Source organism: Acanthochromis polyacanthus, chromosome 19, assembly GCF_021347895.1.
Source record: "Acanthochromis polyacanthus isolate Apoly-LR-REF ecotype Palm Island chromosome 19, KAUST_Apoly_ChrSc, whole genome shotgun sequence".
Classification (NCBI taxonomy): domain Eukaryota; kingdom Metazoa; phylum Chordata; class Actinopteri; family Pomacentridae; genus Acanthochromis; species Acanthochromis polyacanthus.
Window position 1 is genome coordinate 19,044,785 of NC_067131.1, and position 22,919 is coordinate 19,067,703.

At 38.5% G+C, this 22,919-nt stretch overlaps 1 protein-coding gene across 1 annotated transcript in view; it reads right to left on the minus strand.

Moving 5' to 3' along the window:
* shisa8b (shisa family member 8b) overlaps positions 1-22,919 on the minus strand; it is a 75,151-nt gene that overhangs the window by 9,053 nt on the left and 43,179 nt on the right. The window contains exon 4 of the mRNA XM_022199015.2: positions 6,507-6,620. Within this exon, the coding sequence (XP_022054707.1) occupies positions 6,507-6,620 (114 nt within the window). The remainder of the gene's footprint in view (positions 1-6,506; positions 6,621-22,919) is intronic.

Genomic DNA, 22,919 nt, shown 5'->3' on the forward strand with positions numbered 1-22,919 from the left:
CAAAGTGTCTTGGTGTCACTGAGCTCCAAGGTGCTCCGGATGGTTCAGGAGCACCATAACTCCATCCTAATGCCACAATTTTACAGAATTTCTAAGTTAATTGTGCAAATATCTATAACGAAGAAGTCTTACACTGGCCAAATTAGCCAGATTCACTTTGAGGAAAACATGAACAGAATAAACATACCAAACTGTTGAACTGCTGTCAGAATCCATAACTGTTCATAGACTCATTACCAGTTTCAAATTTGTGCTTACGACATCCACTTGTGCATGGACAGAGTTTTCTGTGCAGTCAAAATTTCCATCTGAGGAATTCGGGTGTGTACTCATTTTTGTGTTTTCCTCCAAATGGAACATTTAAGGCACTGTTCGGTTGGCCACAAGTTGTATCATCCTTCTCATTTCTTTACCTGTCAAACTTTAACCTAACAACCTGACCTGAGAGCAAACAATGTTCCAACTGAAATATTTACAGTCTTTCATGTGTTTGATACAAAATGATGACCAAAGCTATCAAAACAAACTGGTAAACATCAGAATTCTCCTTTAACAATTTAGTCATTAGAGCAAACACATGCTATATTTCGCCATCTTTAAACTCATTTAGACTTTGGAATAATTTTCAATTTGTCACAGTCTGATTCAGTTCTGAGTCACATGGAGAAGCAGCCTAGAATGAACTGTCACGAACACAGACTCTGTCACTGTAAGAACACTGATGACTGAATCACACTTAATCCATGATGCACTTATGCTAGAACCTCCTGGCTCCAACCTGTCGGTAATGTCAGCTCCTTCAGCTTCCTCAGAGTATTTTAGAAACGTGTACAGAAGGTGACTGTGAAGCTGTTTAAAGGAGAAGCAACAGTCCTTTCAAATGAAAGCGTCAATTTGGTAACACTAAAACACACGTTTGGAAAAAAATGTAATCACAATGTGCTGCCTTAACAGCTTCTGTGATCTTTGACTTTGATTTCCCAAACCTGTGAACTTCACTCGACTCGAGGCATGAACATCATTCTTTCATAAGATATTTCCACGTTTGGAGTTTTGATGATGGTGGTGAAGAGCGTTGTCTGACATGTCTGTTAGGTTTCTGTTTGTGAAGAAATTCTTCAGCTACAGAAATTGTTTGGTGTCGTGAATCTTGCAGTTGAGATACTTGTGCAAAGTGTATCAGTCCGTTAGAATCTTGGAATGACTAACGTCCTATTTGTCCTCTGTTTAAAAAGTTTGGGATTCCTTTTTTTTGTTGTTGTTTTTTGGTCTTTTTTTTGGCTTTATTGACAGGATAGGAGCCAGAGGAAGACAGGAAAGTGGGGTGAAGAATGGGAGAAGGACCTGCAACACGATCATGGGCGAGAATCAAACACAGGACCGTGACTATAGCCTCTGTTTATGGACTTTTCAGTTGGACTGAAAATAAACATTTAAAATGCGCATACAAATCAGAGTTTTTGCAAAGCTTCACTGTTTACCTGAAAATATTTTGTCAGTTTCCAGGAATCTCTACATCAGAGGTTGAGAGTAAAAAGTAAAAAGGAGCCATAGAGACACATAGAGGTATGAAAGTGACTCGTATCATTTAGGGAATAAGCAGTAGTTTATATATCTTCTTGAAAATATTTAAGATATTTAATGCAGCTGTTGTAATTATCATATTATAGTATATAAAAATGTATTATTTCTAATATTCTTATTGGACAAATATTCTCTTTAGTAGCCTTCATGTATTTTGATGTGGTGGACAGAATATTAGTAACACTTTCATACCACTGATCTCTATGAAAAACACAAAATTCAAAACTTTTTTCTATGTATTATCAGAAGTTCATTAAATCTGGAAAAATCTGTACAATAAACAGTTTGGCAAATGAGATAGGATTAAGTCTTCAGTATAATTTCTTTTCTTCGAAATAACAGCAAACAGTTTTATGATAATACATTTTGCTGATTTACTTACAAAACATACAATAAAGTAATTTTAGGATTGAGAATAAATTACCATTTATATAAAAGAAGTTTTGTGGTTTTTCCCCTCTGATTTGATCAAATACTACAGGTAGTAACAAAAATAGGGAGAAAGTCTACTTCAAAAACAATTTAACACACATTTTTTAAACTATACAATATAAAACTGTAATTTTTCTCCCCAACACTTTTAAATGGCAAGTTAGCATTTATACAGTTACAGATTTTTTTATTTTTTTTTTAAATATGGACAATATTCAGATTTTTTAAACTGTTAGCATAAATTTATTCTTTTCTTCTGTGATTTCACTGGATCTGTAATTTAACAAAACAGGGAAAGTATGTAAGATAACAGTAAATAAAAATTAATTAATAAAAAAACTTTTTTTCTTCTGTATACTGACCTTAAAGAGATTAAATGTTAAAGTTCATTTTGGCATGAAATGTGTCTGACATGATATAAAATTGTCCAAAATTACCACAGGTTTGTCCAAATTTACTTGAGACTTTCACACAAAGACTTGAAACTTCTTCAGAATTCCTCAAACTTCTCAAACATGACAACTCTGAATATTCATGATCACATGTACTTAAATCAAGCCAATTTGCACCTTGTATACAATGTTCATTCGTATTTGCACTAGTATGTTACAAAGTCTGTGTTTCTTTTTATTCTATTTTATTCTTATCTTGCTTGTTCTACATATATATTTATATTTATTTGTATTTGTTTATGTTATATTACTTTATCTTTAATTTATTTATTTTGTACTCAGTTTCTTGCGTCGTTGCGCTGCCTGCTCTATGTGTCTTTTAATTGGACCCTGGGGATAAATAAAGTTTTCTGAATCTGAATCATCCTGCATTGACATTTTCTTCCTTCTTCACATGAGGAAGAGTTGCTCCTCTGTTGCCTTACATATGACACTAATACACAGATATCATGGTCATCAAATGTGCACTGTGGGTCACAGCTTCTGACCCTCTCAACTGATATCTTTCCCAAAGAAACACAAGCCAGCTGAGCAATCGTGCCTGAAGCTCCTGCCATCTGTGCCCCAACCATACTGATACAGCATCAGAATCAATGGGGTTCTGCTCATCATTGGGAAACATGCCACAGAGCATTTCTGTTTGCTAGTTGTAGTGCATTTGCATGGAAACATCAGTGTTTAGCCAATCATTTATTCAGGTCCATACTGTATGTATGCATACACACTATGTGGTGTAGCTTATAGCTTATTGTGGCCAATGTCGGGATGTTAGGATGGAAGATCAACGGTACAGCAAAGAATACATGAAAGCTAAAGTAGAAAGTGATGTGAAGTTGTAGCAAAACAATAGAATGCCTTAATATGATACAGAAAACAAGATGACTAACAAAATAATATGAGCAAAATGAGGCTTCATGTAGACATCAGAAACACACAGAAACTGAAAGTTCTATTTTTCCCCTATTACAAATAAATTCGACAGAAAATGCAAAATTCAGAAATAAAATAACTTTAAGTAAGCAGAAAGATTGCATATAGAGAATGTCAGAAGAAAGAAGGTCGGGATGAAAGGGGGAGTTTGAAGTAGATCAAAGGGGAAAGCTGGTGATTTAAGTATTTCCAATTGCTGTATGCCCCCAAGGTGAATGAATACTAGCGGCATTCCTCTTTTGCTGAGACACGGGAGGGCAGAAGGCAGCGAGAGCGACGAGGAGGAGGGAGGAACTGAGGAGTGCAACAGAGATGATGGAGGTAAAGGTATGTGTGTCAGGATAGGGGGACACAGCATCATAGATTTATAAATACCCTGTGTGTGTGTGTGTATGTGTATGTGTATGTGTATGTGTGTGTGTGTGTGTGTGTGTGTGTGTGTGTGTGTGTGTGTGTGTGTGTGTGTGTGTGTGTGTGTGTGTGTGTGTGTGTACTTGTTTCTGCTATATCGGTGGGGACTTTGACCTGACTATTTGCTATAAAGGTGGGGACTTGTCTTACGGTGGGGACCTAAAATGAGGTCCCCACGGGTGGCAACACCGTTTTCTTGGCCATATTGTTGTTAATAAAAAATGTAAAAGTGCAGAAACGTTTGTTTAGGGTTAGGCATTGATTTGGTGATGGTTAAGGTTAGGGTTAGGGTAAGGGTTAGGAGTTAGATATGAATGGGAGTCAATGGTAAGTCCCCACCGGTATAGAAAAACAAACATGTGTGTGTGTGTGTGTGGGGGGGGGGTAATTATAGGGGTTGTGGGGACCTAATTTCCTAAAGTTTGACACTAATGGGGGCTTATCTAATTGTTAATTGGTTTAGTCTTAGTATCTTTCAGCAACTCATCTTATCTCAGGAGGTAAAACATGTCCAGTATAGAAGTCTATACTTTCACCTCTTCAAAGTAGAAACATGTATGTACAGCATGTAAAGATAGATGTTACTGGAAAGTAGCGGTCATGCTTCATCCACCTTCCACAGATTATAAAGGTTAACAAATGAAATTTATCTTGACAAGAAGTTTTGCCTTTGGCTGACTGGTAAAGGTTTGTTTTGTTCTAATGGGATGCCTAAGGATGGATGTAGCTCAGTTCACTGTTAAACTCACTATTCAAGGACAACAACATGTGTGTGACCTTTACAAACAGTCTCTAGAGTCACCTGGTAAAAACCCTACAGCCTCCATTACATTCTGTAGCTTCGCAGTTACATCACAAATCTCTTACAAAATCACATCTGGAGGCGTCAATTAAAGTGCAGTGAAAGAACACACAAATACAAGCACAGTGTTAGAGAGGGTCAAATGAGGAAAGATGTGTGTAAGAAAATAATTAGATATGATAGATCTGTGTCCATTTGTGGTACTGCAAACTATTTTTGGCCTAGTGTTGTGTCCCAGTTGACTCATTTACTGAACAGAGCAGCGCACTGAGGTTTCAGACAACCATGAACCATTGTCATTTTGTGCCATAACTGACTGCAAAGCTCATCACCCTGAATGTGATATTACAGTTCATTACTTTGTGTGAAGTTTTGCAGGCACTAAAGTTCATACATTATACACTTAGAACTTAATCTCACATAGACCTATCTTCACAGTGCTGTTCCAATGCTGGAGAATGGTCTGACTGCACCTCATTATCATTCTACTTTTTTAAAAAAACTGTTTTTTTTTCTTTGTTCTGTTTTCTGTAAACCAATCACGATAGTCTTGGGCGGTGCTAAGAACAGAAAGCAGCAACGGTTTCCCTGAAAAATGGCTTCAGAGAATCTCTTATTTTGCTTGATATAAGGAAACAAGGACTGTCATTAAAATGGTTAATTCACCAAAAGACCCAAACAGGGCTGGTTTATTTCCCGGTCCAAATCTCTTTCAAAACTGCTAATTTTCAGCAAATAAATTGCTCTTTAGAGGTTGTTTATTCCTGTGGCAAAGGGAATTCTGAAAACTGTAGGACACAAACAGTGGAAGAGGAGAGAGTACCCCACAAAATAAAAGGAAAGTCTACATTTGGTGAGACAGAATAGTCTTTAGACACTGAAAGAAATTATAACAAAAAAGTCATTTCAGACTATTCTCTTAAAGATCCCTTCCAATGAATTTTATTTTTTTTAAACCTTATTAACACATTTAGTGGACACCATGTCAGAGTATTTCTTTCTTGAATCTGCATTGTACTGATCATGTTCTCAACACAGATTCAAGTGTCCAGAGTTTTACACAAAACAAACCCAAGAAATGTGTCCGGTCTGCTTGCAGTTTGGGCTTCAATTGTTATTATTGTTCCTCTGATTTGGTTTCCACTTTGCACTACAACGGTGAGAAAACAACGGTGCAGAGTTGCACATAGATGAGTTCTAGGGGATTAATCAATGACCAGAGAGATACATTTACAAAAAACACTAAAATAAAGATGCATTAACTGATGCTTTGTATTCATGTCAGCTGCCTGATCATTTCATCTAGAAATTAAAAGCGTATGCAATCAAAACTGTTAGAAATAACCAAATACATAGAAAACAAAATGTGAAAATCTTCCAGTTGTTGAAATCAGGAGCAGGTGACTTTGGTAAATTCCCGACCCACATAGCTTCCATGTTTGCTCCAGTAGCTTGTTCCTGACCAAGAGCTTCCCTCAGGCACTGTAACATGAAGTATCATAGAGCTCTGTCATTGGCACTGACCTGGGCTGTCTGGTTAGACTAGGCTAAAATATTTCTGTATTCTGAAGGGATTTTTACTACAATCGAAGTCTTAAATTAAACAACTAAATGTTGCAGTAGCAAAAATAACACTTCCCTCCCTCTTTTCTCCTGAACGCCAGTTTACTTCAGTCTCTCCGTAACATTTAGACGATAAACATTACCTAACCAGTCACACCGCGGTGTCAGGCAGGAACACTCTGGGGGGGCTCCTCTTTAAGATCAACTCTCTGTTTGCCACAAGGCAAAGAGACCCTCATCAGCTGACAGCTCCTGCACTGCCAGCTTACTGTACTGTAAAGGTTACTGTGTCAGATGGAGTCAGCATCATTTTGTGCATGTGTCCGACTTACCCACAGCTTTGAGGGAGGTATATTTGTTCAGTCCCACTATGCTGTGGTTGCTGTGTGGGTGTGGAAGCCCTTGTCCAAATGGCCCGTAAGCTGAGTTATTCAGATGGTACTGTTCTGGAAAGAGACAGACAACAAGAATCAGCAGTGAATCCAGTATTTTTACAAAAGCAATTAACACACTTTAGAAAATGAGACACAATATCATTTTAATTGTTGGCTGTTTTCAACCATAATCCCAACCTATCTTAGAGCTGTAACTCATAGTTCCCAAATACGGACACCAAATATATTTAAAAACACTTTCTTTGGAGCATAAATGCATAAACCTTGGAGCAGAAACATGCTGGGGGCAGTAATACCCAGTTCATTGGTGTACCTTCCACTCTGAGCAGCCTGTAAACACCCTGCCATTCTGTATACAGTGTACATACAACAGCACATATGGCAGCTTCATTATAATGTGCCTAAAGCCCAAGTTCCAGCCAGTACTTTGTCAGTGCTTTGCAAGACTTTCTACTCAATATATATTATGTGCCAGTTGATTCAATGTAATTTCATTATGCACGTTTGTTTGGTGTGAAGGCCGAAAATGCAGAGCATCTCTAAAAGACAGGATTTTAAAATGAGGTTATAATGCATGATCCACCTTAAGGCCTTCACCATTTCAGTTCATATTGTTCTTTCCAGGTTAATATTTCTAAACCAGTACAGTGAGTCTTGATTTCTGGATCATCTAGGACAACTTCCAGCTTTGTCTGACTGGTAAGGCATTGCAAAGAAGACTCAATTCATTACTTGTTCACCCAACAAATGCTATTTTTTTGAAGATTCTCTCCATTGAAAAAGTTTTTTAACCTTATTAATGTGTCCATATATATATATTTTTATGTGCTACAAGATATAACAGCAGTACTCCACCAAGGCTGCTCAGTCCTTGTATGATTTCTGACGGATAAGTCCTGATAAGTCCGCAGTGGTGGATTTATGGTAGGATCGCAATCATGTGATCGTCAGCAGGCGGCTGATGTCGCGTTCACTTGTTGTCATAGTTACAATCACGCCATGCCGCTATCTCACAATGATATAGAAATCTTAAACAAATCCGTGGATCCAGACTGTAAGCCGCATCACTGCCAAAATCTGATCAGGTGGTCCTTGTGTCATTTCTGACCTTCCCTGAAAATTTCATCCAAATCCGTTATTCTATTTTTGAGTAATGCTGCGCACAGAGAGGTTAACAGACGGATGGACAAACGTATGTCGATCATCGCATAACTCCGCCCCGTTCTTTGGCGAAGTAGGAAGCAGCCAACAACATTGCTGAGCATTTCCACTTTGAAGCTGCCGCGTACTGAAAATGAAGAGTTCTGAGTAGTTTACAGTTTTTCAGAAGAGCTTGTAGGTAAGCTGGTGTGCTCGAGCTGCAGTGAATGTTAGAGGGGTATGTGGGGACAGAGGAGGGGACTTTATAGATGCACACATTTGAAAGGAGGTAACAATGCAGAGTTCTATCCGATTTTAAAGCAGAAAGGAAAAATTCCCATGGGAAAAATCTCAATATGTGATTCATGAGATTAATTTATAAAGATTTAATCAATGACCAGAGAGGAACTTTAAAGACACAGTTGTCTTAAACAGGCATTCAAGCCTAAACCGGCCATGCAATAAAACAAAGGACAGGGTAACATTGGAGTTGGTGTGATGCTTTAGCTGCTGCTGTGACATGAAATGCATTAGTGAGTTTAAAGCCTTATTAGATGGCAAAACACAACATAAAGCACAACTCTTGAACGTTAACACAGCCACAGCTGGTCTATCTTTTATCCGGACATTTACAAGGCAGAAAGCAGGAATATTTTCTTCACATTACAAAGTAATCCACCAGGATTGTGTGCTTGCCAGTATTTGATTGGCCATTGGACGGCCTCCCTGCACAATATGTTCCAGCCTGAGGGATGTGTCACAAACCGAAGCAACAGGCGTCACAAGCTGCTGGTATGTCATTAACCGTCTGTGGGCAGTCTAAGGCACACCTGTGCACTAATCATGGTGTCTAATCAGCATCTTGATATGGCACACCTGTGACATGGGATGGATTATCTCAACAAAGGAGAAGTGCTCACTATCACAGATTTAGACAGATTTGTGAACAATATTTGAGAGAAATGGTGATATTGTGTATGCGGAAAAAGTTTTAGATCTTTGAGTTCATCTCATAAAAAATGGGAGCAAAAACAAAAGTGTTAGGTTTATATTTTTGTTGAGTGTAGTTACAGTGTAGAAGCTTAATTAAACAAGATGTTGACAGTGCAGTAAAAATGCTTTTCTGATTTGTTTGTGCTTCATGGTCGTCTTCATAGAATGTCGATCAAAGTATCTATATTTGTGGCCATTTGCCTTCATCTTTCTTTGTTGTGTCCAAGTGCTTCTTATTTTTCTTTTTCTAAAAACCTGCTCTAGTCTGATGTTGTGTTGTAAGGATAATGTCCTAGGCCACTGTGGTGGCCCAAAGAGCAAATTTAAGTAAGAAGTGACACAGGGTTTGACAGTTTCATGGAGAGTACAAAGTCAAAGTTCTGCGTTCAAATTTATGCTCGAGTGTAAAAACAAAAAATAAAAAATAAAAATAAATAAATAAATAAAATCAAAATGTACTTTAATTCCCAAAAGTAATAGTAATCATGACTTATTTCAGAAAAAAACATAAAAAATTATAATTATTGATGCATTCATGTGTTCAGTATTTTAATCTTGGAACTGTTAAAGATGATTTAACTACTTTATATAGTTTATCTGCTGCATATCTATGAATTCCCCCTTGAGAGTCAGTAAAGTTTTATATATTGCAATTTATTTGTTACTTACACTACCGTTCAAAAGTTTGTGATCACATAGAAATGCTTTTTTTTTTTTTTTAAATGAAAATAACATCAAATGAATCAGAAAAACAGTCTCAATATTTTTAATGTGATAAATGACTATTCTAACTGGAAATGTCAGATTTTTAATGGAATATCTACATATGGGTACAGAGGAACATTTACATCAACCATCACTCCTGTGTTCTAATGCTACATTGTGTTAGCTAATGGTGTTGAAAGGCTAATTGATGATTAGAAAAACCCTTGTACAATTATGTTAGCACATGAATAAAAGTGTGAGTTTTCCTGGAAAACATGAAAATGACTGAGTGACCCCAAACTTTTGAACAGTAGTGTATATGCTGTAGAATTAAACCAAATCTTTAAAGTACGTAAGGCAGTAAAGTTGAAAACTTAATGTAGTCGAGTGAAAAGTGCAATATTTGCCACTGAATTGTAGTGAAGCAACAGAAAATGGAAATACTTGAGTAAAATAAAAGTAGCTCAAAATTCTGATTAAGTACAGTACTTAATTAAATGTACATGGTTACTTTCCACCGCTTGCGTAAAAGTTCATCAGCATCTGTCCCAGGAATCTCTGAGGTGGGAATACGTGTTGTAGAAATGTCACACAGACACTGCATAGACACGGGTTAAAAAAACATCAGCTTCTACCTTGAGGCTAGTGACGCTGGGTGAGACAGTGGTTCTGTCCCTAACGGCCGGCCGGTCCCTCGCTAAATCAACTGAAGCTAATGAACAATGGAACAAACTGGGAGAGTAAAGTCCTGGCTATTAGCATTAATGAAGTCCACTGATGCAGCCAGTGCACTTGATGTGAGCCCCAGGGATAGACGGGCACACATGCAGCACTCACCGATGTTCACACACGGACCCAAAGAACAGCTTTGGAAGGTCATTCGGAAAAAAAACGGACCAAAATCAATGGTATTTTTTTCAGCATCTTTATTTGTGTTTTTGTTTGTTTGTGTGTTTAGCTGGCAGAGTTTCTGGCTGAATGAAACAGTAAAGCGTATTGATGTGCCTGCCAGTCTGATTTTCCATGCACAAGTGAAATCTGTGCATATGTGTGTGAATATGCAGACGGTGTCACAATGACAGAAGCATGGCATCAAAGACAGAAGATTTCATCACATCTCGGCACTACGAAAGATGTAAAGATGCGGCGCAGTTTTTGAATACTAACCACTTCACACACACAGACATGAAAGAGGCCTGCAGAGCGAGAGAGTCACGAAGAGAGGAACACTGAGGATGGCGGGATGTTCTGGTGGAATAAATTAGAAAATTATGCTGAAGCTAGAGGGGAGGAGAAATGTCAAGAGGAGTCTTTATGGTAACGACGTTTACACTTACAACTCTGAGCCTCTACCTTAATCACTGCTCACACACACGCATACACTATATTCAGTGTGCTGTGCTGTGTGCTAAGTTTAAGCTGATTAGCTACTGAGAAGATGTTCCACATATTGTTATATACGTTATGTATGTATGTGTGTGTGTGTGGACACAGGGAATCATCCAGTGCTGCTGACCTCTCAGCATGTGCCAGATTAGTGGATTAAGAGGGAAAGTATTTTTTTAAATAACGTCATCATCATCATCATCATTATCAGCATCTTCATCTTTTTTCATCATGAAGCTGTCGGCGCAGAACCAACAGATTGGAGAGTATTGGTACAACTCAGATGTCTCTGAAGTCTTTCTGCATACACTGCCCAGCTAAAAAAAGTTGCACTTTAGCTTTGAGTACAGCACTCATTCACTGTGGCAACTTTTCCATAAGCTTCTGCAATGTCACAGCATTTATTTCTGTCCAGAGATGTATTAATTTTTTTTTATCAAGATCTTATACTGATGATGGGAAAGTCGAACCACTGCACTAAGTCTTCTCCACAATATCCCAAAGATTCATGCTCCCTGATTCACTAATTCTCAATTTGATCCCCATGAATCCTGGCATCGTCATCTTAGAACATGCCATCAAGGAGGAAAAACTCCACTGGTCATTCAGTATATTCAGGTAGTCAACTGACCTCATTCATTTGGAACATAACGTTGATGAACCTGACCAACCCCAGATCATAACCCTAACCCCCACAGGCTTGTAGGCACTAGCCATGATGAGTGCATCACTTCATCCACCTCTGCTTCTTTGCCAGTAAACATGTGAGCATCACTTTGGAAAAGGGTAAACCTTTACTCATCAGATCACATGACCGAGTCCATTTCTTTCTTGAAGATGATGATTCACCACTATCCTTTAGGTTTTAATGATGCATTGGGCGGTTCTTAACTCAATCAAGGAACTTTTCTTTGCTTGATGTAGGCCAATAATTTGACCCTTCTGAGACAGATTAACATCCTTTCCATAAACACAGGATATGTCTTCCAACATGGTTGTTTAAGAAATAAGAAACTCCTCACTGCGTCAGCTAGGGTTAAATAAGCTGTTGTAGCCGAAACATATTCATCACTGCAGTAATTATCCAATGGAAGGTTCTTAACTATTTGGTTAGTAAAATCCAGGTTTTTTTGGCCAGGCAGTGTATTTAATGGTGGACACTGCTGGGAAAGTAATATTTTGGTTGTCATCTGGAAGTACTTATTTTTTTTTTTTTTTTTGATTCTTCTCATTACATTTCTGCAGTATATTCACATTTTATATCCCTGTCTTCTTCTTGGTATCTGTACCTTATGAAGCGGGGTAAGCTACATATTTTAGTGGGTGCACAGATAAGTTGGCTTGACTCCTAAGAAGGATGCTAAACAAAATTTTGAACTGAACACTGGAAAAAAAAACTTAGATGGATTGTATTTTGGATTTACTTGTGTTTCCCAATAATTACATTCCAAAAGTGCGAAACTGCATTTTCAGTTTCGTTCTGTTGTTTGTTGTGTATCACAAATACATTTTAATGAACATATCTTTACCATTTATGCTACTAATTCATTGTTACTCCTTTTTAGCTAACTGATCAAATATTAGATGGGATGGAGGAGTCACCCTAGTAAAACAGAAAATGGAGAAGAAGATTCAAACATGTTGCAAAAAGGTCGTATTTGAACTCAAACTGTCCAAAATCAAAATAATTTTGGTGCTTTAACTTCGACAGTAAACACGTTGTTATCATTGTGAAAGTGTCAACCAAGGCGTGATATTTTCCTAAACTTAGCCACATATGGTATTAATGATGATTAAACCTAAACCTACACTGAGTGAAAATAAAACTTTAGTCTGCTAGTAAGAATGATGTTCCCATGTACATTATGAATGCTGGTCTCCTGGATAAAAGTCCTATCGCTGACTTTTGACTCCACCTCTTCTCAAATCTCCTCACATGGACCATGTAACTCCTTCACTAGGAGTTTTGCTACCACATCATATTCTTAAATTAGCTTAAGAAAATAAGCTTCCTTCAAAGCAATATTATGTTTTTAGTGAGAATGCAATTTCGTTGTTTAGGAACATCCCTTTTTAGAGACATGGTTGAATGGATAATAATAATATCGGAGGACGCTTTACACATTTAGAGAGAACAATAAAATAAAAATTATGGTGGCAGTGTTTGCATCGTAGATGGCAAAGGGCTTGGTGTACTGGAGGGTTTTTAGGTGTATTTTGAAAGTATCAACAGATGCAGGAAAGAACTTCCACACTGAAGATTCTGTCCTCAAAGAACTGCAGACAGGTGTGAGGTATGGTGAGTAGACCTGGATATGAGGACAGCCGATTCTTGGATGGGGTGGAGGGACAGAGGAGATCTGATAGGGACCGATGGCATGAGGGGATTTTTAGGTGAGACGGAGGATTTTGTATGAGATATGGAGTTTGACTGGGAGCCAGTGAAGGTGGGTGAAGGGTGGATGATGTGCTGCCAGGGCTCGGTGTGGGGAAGAATCCTGGTATTGGAGTTCTGCACATACTGGAACCAGTCCAGGACTTTGCTGGGGATCCTGGACAGGACTCCATTGCAGCAATCTAGACAGGTGCTGATGAAGGTGGAGAGTCAGAATGACATAATGTGTTAATTTTAACTTGACTGAAACTAGGTACAGATGATGCACCCATGTTCACATAATGTCCACCCATGTAGAGAATACAAACAAGACCAATTAATGAGTCAGTCTGTTGAACAAAACATCTCTCAGGGTGCCAGGATTCAGTGATTGCATAATGGAATAAGTATGTAACTGTGTGTGTGTGTGTGTGTGTGTGTGTGTGTGTGTGTGTGTGTGTGTGTGTGTGTGTGTGTGTGTGTGTGTGTGTGTGTGTGTGTGTGTGTGTGTGTGTGCGCGCGTGTGCGTGCAAGCCAATACATTAATTACTAAGTGAGGGAATTAGGAGAGGTTCTGGTTTGAGCTTATGGATGTTAAACTTCAGCATAGTCGCACATATTAATTTCTCCATTAAGCAGCACCAAGTAAATGTTTGGCATCGAGATCTTTTAAGCGAAGAGCGGGAGGGCAGGAAGGCTGCTTAATGACTTATGTAATATCTTCTCTTTCAGTGGGAATTGCGTGCAGCAGAAGATTAAGGTGTACAGCAGCGATGCTTCCTATTTCATCTGTCCAAATGATGCAGAGTAACAAAACTGTCAGATCAGGCAGACAAAGACTTGGTGTACAGTGGAAGTGTGTGATAGTGTGCGTTACTCTGGAAAATCATAGTATTTTAGGAATATGACTGACCAGGTGGAAAGTAGGACAATATTCCATCTATTTTAGTATTTCTCAGATAGTAACTAGCATTGAAAATTTGTCATGTACAAGTTTAACAGTAGAAATGGACACAATGACACCCCTCAGAGTCACATTGACATTAATCTAATTTATTTTAGACCATGAGTTAGATGAAGAGACTCAGATTTGCATGTTAAGCAGGTAACCACATCCAGCTAGTGATTAGATCAGCTTAGCAGAAACAGCCTGGTTTGTCTAACTCTAACTCTTTGTTTAATCTATGTACATGCACTACCGTTCAAAAGTTTGGGGTCACCAAGGCAATTTGATGTTTTCCATGATAACCCACACTTTTCTTCATGTGCAAACATAATTGCACAAGGCTTTTCTAATCATCAATTAGTGTTTCAACACCATTAGCTAACACAATGTGGCAGGCACGTGTGGATGGGGGCTGAATCACCTGCCCTTTTGCCCCTTGATGCCCAAAGTGCCCTTTTGTCAGAGTTGCTTTTTTAGAAAAAAATTAATTTAATTTTTTTTAATTTGTAAGTGTCTATGTGTGTACAAAGAGTATTTGAGGCTCAAAATAATAATAATTCAGATCTACCTTCAGTCGGTCACATGATAGCTCTATGAATAATAAAGAGCAGATTATGGATTAGCACCATGGAGCAAATCCGTGGCTATACAGTAAATGTCTAGAAAAGGTATGAAATTTAAAACCAAGGACTCCAGGAAGAGCAGCCACAGTTCAACAGTCCAGTGTCTAATGGTGATCTAAATTCAACTTCAAAACAATAATAACTTGAAGGATCTAATGGTGGCCACAATAAGGTTTGAACCACTGACCTTTTGATCAGTAGACCAGAGACTTAACCATCCACGTTACACTCCCTGTGAATATGAGTGCCTACAATTCAGCCAGTCATATTATCAGGTGTGATGTTTTACGGTGTTTCAAATTCGTGCTCCATGTGCCCCCTTTTAACTTTGAGCACCTGCCCCTCCAAAGGCCTCTGCACGGCCCTGGGCATTAGAACACAGGAGTGATAGTTGCTGGAAATGGGCCTCTGTGCCCTCCTTTCTAAAATAAGGACATTTCTAAGTGACCTCAGACTTTCAAACAGTTATGTAAATAAATGTAAAAGTAACAGTTTTCGTATTGTATGGATAGCTACCTGACATAACGATTGCCATCTTCATCTTACATGTGAAGGCAAAATATCTCAACATCAGATATTGATTTGAATATTTGAGACTGCTGACATATGAGTTTTTGTAGCTTTATAGTTGTTATGCAGGAAAGAGTGAGTTAGTACTGAATGTTCAGAGTCATTTATTCTTGAAAATGTTTAATTGTAACTTGATCAAGACTGCTGGCATCTCAGAGATATTTGTTTTTTTCGCTAATCACCATTATTTAACGTGTCGGCATTTCTGTTTTAAAAAGGATGTCCGAGGTGAGTTGGCAGATTTGTTATTTTTAGTTTAGCTTTACTTAGCTTTTAGCTGTTACTTATGTTTCATTGTGAGTTGCTGTTTGGTTAAGTTTAGGCAACAAAAGTACTAGTTAGATTTAGGGGGAAAACAGTTTGAGTGAAAATACACACTTTAACAACATTACCCTGATGTAGCCGGGCAAACTTCTCATTGCCTGAGTAGGAGTGACAATGATGACACTGTAGAGAACATTTGGCTACGGACTCATGGTGTCTATTTCTGACATTCCCAGATTTTTTCAGGACTATCCAAGTGCCTTGAACATTGCAAAGTGACGGCAAAAACTACTCGTGCATTTTAATGAGTCACAATGCGATCCTAAGAAAGCGTCTGTATGTGATGTGTATGTGGAATGAGAGAAGTGAAAACACTTGCACAGTGTCTCTACGTCGATGTCTTTACAACAGGAATGAACTACACACTGGCCTTATTCACCTATGAGGAATACAGCAGTTGACTGATTAGTTGATTGCTTTTGACGCATGAAATGAGAACTTAACCCATAAGAACCCAAACCCATTTTTCCTTAAAGAACTTAATCACTTAAGGTTTAAAGCTTTACAATGAAGAGACTGGGGCACTCAAAGTGCTTGTTACACTGGTGTCACGGTGGGTTCTTATGGGTTAAGAAGGTATATTTTAGCAATGTGGTTTTGGTATCTGTCTTTAGCAGGACACAGTGGGAGGATCTACATGGCTTGTTGGGATACATCTTTATTTTTTATGTATTTATTTAGATTGGAGAGGACTGGTTTTAGTGTTTTTACTTGAACCTGGCTAATTAGCTGGTAATATTTCATGTACAGAACAACTCGAGACACCGTGGACAGGGCCTTTATTTCCCTCTTTTAGGTCAGCCACCAATGGTACATTACATTCAATAGCTGTTACACTGGAAGAGGGCCTGTCTAGACACTTAATGGCTGATTGCAGTACGTTAGTCTCCTCTGAAGGTTTACTCTTTACAGTGGCTACAGCTATGTGACATTGAAAAAAATTGCTCACTTCCCACAGCACTGGATGATCTGGGTATGATCAGATAATTCATTTTCATTTGTGATTCAGAAATGAAAAATACATCATTTAATTTCTGTAGAGTTAAAAAGCAAAAAGGGTTAGAAGACTTCCATTTTAAAATTGCAATTAAACCATAAAATGGTCAGCATTTCAGTAGTCTTTTGGTTTATAGCTGTGATGCCAGAAACAGGATCACATTTTTTAGTTTTTGAATTGCAAACAAATTACAAATGATCAAATTATACCCACAACTCTGGACATATGATTTTTTTTTTTTTTTTTTTACCACAAAAACAAATTCCTGAACAGTAAATACTTGCCTGTTAATAAGAGTATCCTCAGCTTTCTGCTTCACTCATCAGTTAATTATGAACGCAGTGCATGTTGTCATGCTAATAAACAAACATTTGACAGGTAGTATCTGACTGGAATCAAACATCTTTACCTGATGCTTCAAAGCATCAACTTTCAGAGAGCAGCAATCAGCTGGTAATTAGTAGGGATTTGACAATATGGAAGAGTATGGAGACAGGGAAAGTCACCAACTTTTTAAAGGCTCTATAAAAAATGTTTTTTCTTTAACTTTTTGCCTTTTGCAAAAAAAAAAAAGTCTACAATTACAGATATTTTAGAAACTAATGGGGAGAATTCCTACAACTAGAAAATAGAGTGAAAGTTAATTTTGCTGCTGAGATTAGTTTGCTGTTTGAAAGTCCATTTGCATATTAGAGTATTAATCCATTTTCTTCTACATATTTTTATTTAGGTTTGTATTTATTCTTATTAGCATTTTTTAGTATACAGGCTGTTTCAGTATAGTCTGTATAAAGAGCATTTTATTTTAGTTTCAGTTCAACTTCACTAAATTGCTTCCAGATTAAAATCCACTAGAGGACAATTAAATATTGATTTGGAGGCTGAAACAACTGCTACTCATAATTAGCCTCAATTCTAAATGCTGCTTAGAAAAATGCTCACATGGTGTCCGGTCTGATATTAAAAATTAAGGTATTAATTATAAAGAGAAGAGAAATTCTCTGATTCTTTTAGATGAAAGGAGGAAGGATATTTTCTTCTATTGTCATGTAAAATACTAGGTTATCAATAAATTAACAAGTGGAGGCTCACAGCAGGACTCGTATTATGACTTTCCAGCTTGTCTGTAACAGATGCATTAATGGTGCTGCAATATGAAGCAAGGCGTTTAGACTAGGATCCATTTCAAAGTCAGGAACTGAAGAGGAGTTAAAGTTTTTGGGAGGAGATAATATAGTTTTGATGCTATTCATTCATACTTTCATTCATACTTTCTCTCAATTCCTTTATCATCTCTGCAATTTCCACTTGCGTGCTGCTTAAATGTGCATTTAAATCCGCGTGTGAGGGTGTGATAGTGTGTGAAATGATATGTTAAAAAGTGCAGAGGGGAAGTTGATACAGGAGAGAAATCATTTTGTGGCGTCTGTCATCACCCAGATGAAGCATGTGTCTGTGCGAGACAGCGACAGTAGGAATAAGCAGACTTAAGCGCTGAGAATAAAGTCAGTAAGCAGAGTGTGAACCATGTCTGTCAACGGTGAGATCATATGTGAAAGTCTGTGTGCATCATCATTTACCGCAGCGGAGTCAGAGCAAACAAACAAGCCTCTCCCACATCCTTGTACTTTCTAATCCGCTGTGTGCGATCTGCTGAGTGGGACACACACATGCCTTTTGTCAGAATAATCAACAAGAACAAGCAAGGGCAGATTCTTACTAAGATCATTAATTTACAGGGGTAAGTAGTTTGCACTCATGACCCCAGGGAAGAGTTGAGAGAGCAGGAAAAACCTTTTGGAGGAGACGAGCACTCAGCAGCTCGTCTGACAGTTGGGGGAAGGAGGGAAACAAAGAGACGCAAGAGAAGAAAAGGTAAAATTTGTGTTGTGAAGTCTGATTTGTTACTGGGTCACACTACTTCTGCAGTCGTCTTTGATAAATAGGTCATCGCTTTTCGCTTCAAGCTTTCTTTCTGCAATGAGTCATGTTTGTTGGAGACTTTTAGACCAAATCTTCGCCTCCCGTCCCCAGTTAACATCAGTCACTGATGGTTGATGTAAATCTCATGCAAAGGCTTTAAAGATGTGTGATTTTTTTTTTCTCTTTTGACACTTTCAACCTTTAAAATCACAGTGAAAGAGGTGCTGGAGCATCTTTAGCTTCAGTAATTTGACATATCTCCACATGAAACAGAATATGTGGGCAGTTTTAGTCATCAGAGAGCTACAGAAGAAAACCTCCACATACAGGTTCCTCACACGTGACAGACCAGAAGCACTAATATAAGCATGAAATTAATAAATTAGACTTTATTCTTTGGAAATGACAACAAATAGCTGAAATCCACACATTGTTTTACAGTTAAATGCACTTACACTACCATTCAAAAGTTTGGAATCCCTTAGAAATGTCCTTATTTTTGAAAGAAAAGCATTTTTTCCTCATTGAAGATAACATTAAACAGATCCGGAATATAGTCTGGACATTGTTACTGTGGCTAATGACTATTCTAAATTGAAACAGCTGTGTTCTCATGCTACACTGTGTTAGCTAATAGTGTTGAAAGGCTAATTGATGATTAGAAAACCCTTGTGCATTTATGTTCGCACATGAATAGAAGTCTGAGTTTTCACGGAAAACATGAAACTGTCTGGGTGACCTCAAGTTTTTGTACGGTAGTGCATATACTTGAGTCATAAAGTTGACAAACTGACTCTGTAGAATTAATCTTACAGTGCAGTGGAAAATCTTCTGACCAGGTAAAAATGAGTTGAAACCCAAGGAGGTGTTTACTGATTGTAAGCTCCATCTAGTAGACTCAAAGATGTTATGAGACAAGTGAACAGCATCACTGTCATCTCAGTTCTGAAACTCTTCGTGTCAACAAGGTTTTACATTATTTAGAGAGTTTATCGCGTTCCCAGTAGAGACTTCACATATGTCCATGGTCTGGGCTGCAGATGAGGAGCAGCTGTTTACTTCTATCTGGCCTGTGTGTGGCCTCTTGATAAACTCCTCTGACAGTTTATGTTGTATAAAGCCGTCCATAGAGTCAGAGTGACCCTTTGACCCACAGTCCAGAGAAACGATTGCAGAAATTCCCTCACATACAGTGGTCTCGGCATAAGACTTCAAATCAGCAAAGATTACAAGCTATTGGTCATACCAGACTAAATACAGCTGTAGCTGCAAAACCTTGAGCACAGCAAAGGGTGTGTTTTGCTGCTCATGAATTAAACATCTCATTTCAGGAGCCTCATCTCAGTGCGACTTGTCACATATTTTGTTGGAACCACTTGGTATCACATTTAGCATTATTTTTCAACTTGCAAGATAGTTCCATAGACCTGAGGAAATCCATGAATGTCTGAAAGAGATGTCCTGAGTTGTTAACATTTTTTAAAAAAACATGAAGATAACCTCCACACTCTGAAAAATAATGCTCAATAACAACAACAACAAAAAAAATGGAACGCTGTGCATCAATCATTTTAAGCTGTGACAACTTCTAATAAAATTGTGTTCAACCAACAAACTCCGGGGGTCCTCGACTTACGTCTGAGTTCCGTTCCTATGGATCAACATAAGTCAGTTCTTTCCTTATGTTGGAACTCCAGTGAAAAGCCATCACTTATGGTGACAACGTTAACATAGCCGTTATGTGCATCACGATATCGATCAGTTCTTCAGAAAACTCATGAGTACCAAGGACTTTCATGCATGTACGAGCTATTTGAAAAGAAGATAACAGAATATTGTAACGGACTGATGTTGTTGATGTTGAGGTTTCAATGTTTATTGTTCAGTTCCAAATTTACCTAATATCAGTGAGCATGCCATGTTTAGTTAGCTCACCTCTGATTGGCTGAGAGTCAGCAGTAATGTGTGTGTGTGTGTGTGTCTCGAGCGAACGAGAGCTGGGAATGGCAGCAAATTTTGGAGCTAAGTTATCGGTTTTCTATAGTTATTTTGACATTGGCTATGATTCACAGTACCCTATGTGACGGTTCAATAAAGGACCAGAGAACAGGACAAAGTCCCACTCATTCATCAGAGGGTTGCTACAATATGCTGCACTGTTTTACAAGTTTTGCCCTGTTCTGAGTGTTTTATTTTATCTAATTTCACTTCCATGAAGACGGCTTTCCTTTTCTTCAAATCACTGCCATTAGAAGAGTCTGATTTAGGCTTGGGAGGAATAAGGAAGGGCAAAAAGTTAGCAAATGTAGCACAATCCAAGGTGGTGTACAACAGGCGAATGTAAACAAAACCATCTCATACTGCCATGTGACGACATATTCGTCTGCTCCACTTGGCACGTTGCTAACTAAGGCTACGTTCACACCGCACGGCTTAATGCTCAATTCCGATTTTTTTGTGAAATACGATTTTTTCGGATTTTTTCGTTCACATTTCCAATTAAATGCGATTTGTATGTGATATCCTGTGTGAACCTCACACGACCCAAATGTGTCCCGCATGCGCAGAAGAGGACACAACAACGACACACAGAGAGCGTGTTCAGTGTTTACGGAAGTAAACATGGACGCTAACAGTAGAGCATGTCTGGCCATTTTAAAGTTGTTGTCCAGCTGGAGTCAGCATATTTATAACTTAATCATTTTAAGGAGAAGGTCAAGAAGGAAGAGAGACAGAATTTTGGCCCTGGCGTTTTGTGCGGCAGTGGCAGCAACGTCTGTCCAGAGAACTGTGTGGGTGCGGAGTCGCAGCCAGGAGTGGTAGGATAGTGATGTGAGAGGCTTCACAGATGCGGACTTCATTCAGAATTTTTGAATGACAAGGGTGACCTTTACGTACATATGTGAGCGCCTCTTTTTAACTCTTTTTCGGCAGCCCGAAGACGTGACGTTTGTCGTGTACCAATGACGTATGGGTCGGATAAATGTGACCTGGCCGTTCAGACTGAAGTCACATGGCAAAAGATCCAATACATATTGGAATTAGGACCATATATCCAAGTGGCCTGGGTCGCATTTGAAAAAATTGGATCTGTGTCGTTCAGACTGTCATGAAAAGATCAGATACAGGTCACATACACACGTGGACAAAATTGTTGGTACCCCTCAGTTAAAGAAGGAAAAACCCACAATTCTCACTGAAATCACTTGAAACTCACAAAAGTAACAATAAATAAAAATTTATTGAAAATTAAATAATCAAAATCAGCCATCACTTTTGAATTGTTGATTAACATAATTATTAAAAAAAACAAACTAATGAAATAGGGCTGGACAAAATGATGGTACCCATAACTTAATATTTTGTTGCACAACCTTTTGAGGCAATCACTGCAATGAAACGATTTCTGTATTTGTCAATGAGCGTTCTGCAGCTGTCAACAGGTATTTTGGCCCACTCCTCATGAGCAAACAGCTCCAGTTGTCTCAGGTTTGATGGGTGTCTTCTCCAAATGGCATGTTTCAGCTCCTTCCACATATGTTCAATGGGATTCAGATCTGGGCTCATAGAAGGCCACTTTAGAATAGTCCAACGCTTTTCTCTCAGCCATTCTTGGGTGTTTTTGGCTGTGTGTTTTGGATCGTTGTCCTGTTGGAAGACCCATGACCTGCGACTGAGACCAAGCTTTCTGACACTAGGCAGCACATTTCTCTCCAGAATGCCTTGATAGTCTTCAGATTTCATCGTACCTTGCACACTTTCAAGACACCCTGTGCCAGATGCAGCAAAGCAGCCCCAAAACATTACTGAGCCTCCTCCATGTTTCACCGTAGGGACAGTGTTCTTTTCTTCGTATGCTTGGTTTTTGAGTCTATGAACATAGAGTTGATGTGCCTTACCAAAAAGCTCCAGTTTGGTCTCATCTGTCCAAAGGACATTCTCCCAGAAGCTTTGTGGCTTGTCAACATGCATTTTTGCAAATTCCAGTCTGGCTTTTTTATGAGTTTTTTTCAGCAGTGGTGTCCTCCTTGGTCGTCTCCCATGAAGTCCACTTTGGCTCAAACAACGACGAATGGTGCGATCTGACACTGATGTACCTTGGCCTTGGAGTTCACCTTTAATTTCTTTGGAGGTTGCTCTGGGCTCTTTGGATACAATTCCAACGATCCGTCTCTTCAATTTGTCATCAATTTTCCTCTTGCGGCCACGTCCAGGGAGGTTGGCTACTGTCCCGTGGGTCTTGAACTTCTGAATAATATGAGCCACTGTTGTCACAGGAACTTCAAGCTGTTTAGAGATGGTCTTATAGCCTTTACCTTTAAGATGTTTGTCTATAATTTTTTTTCGGATGTCCTGGGACAATTCTCTC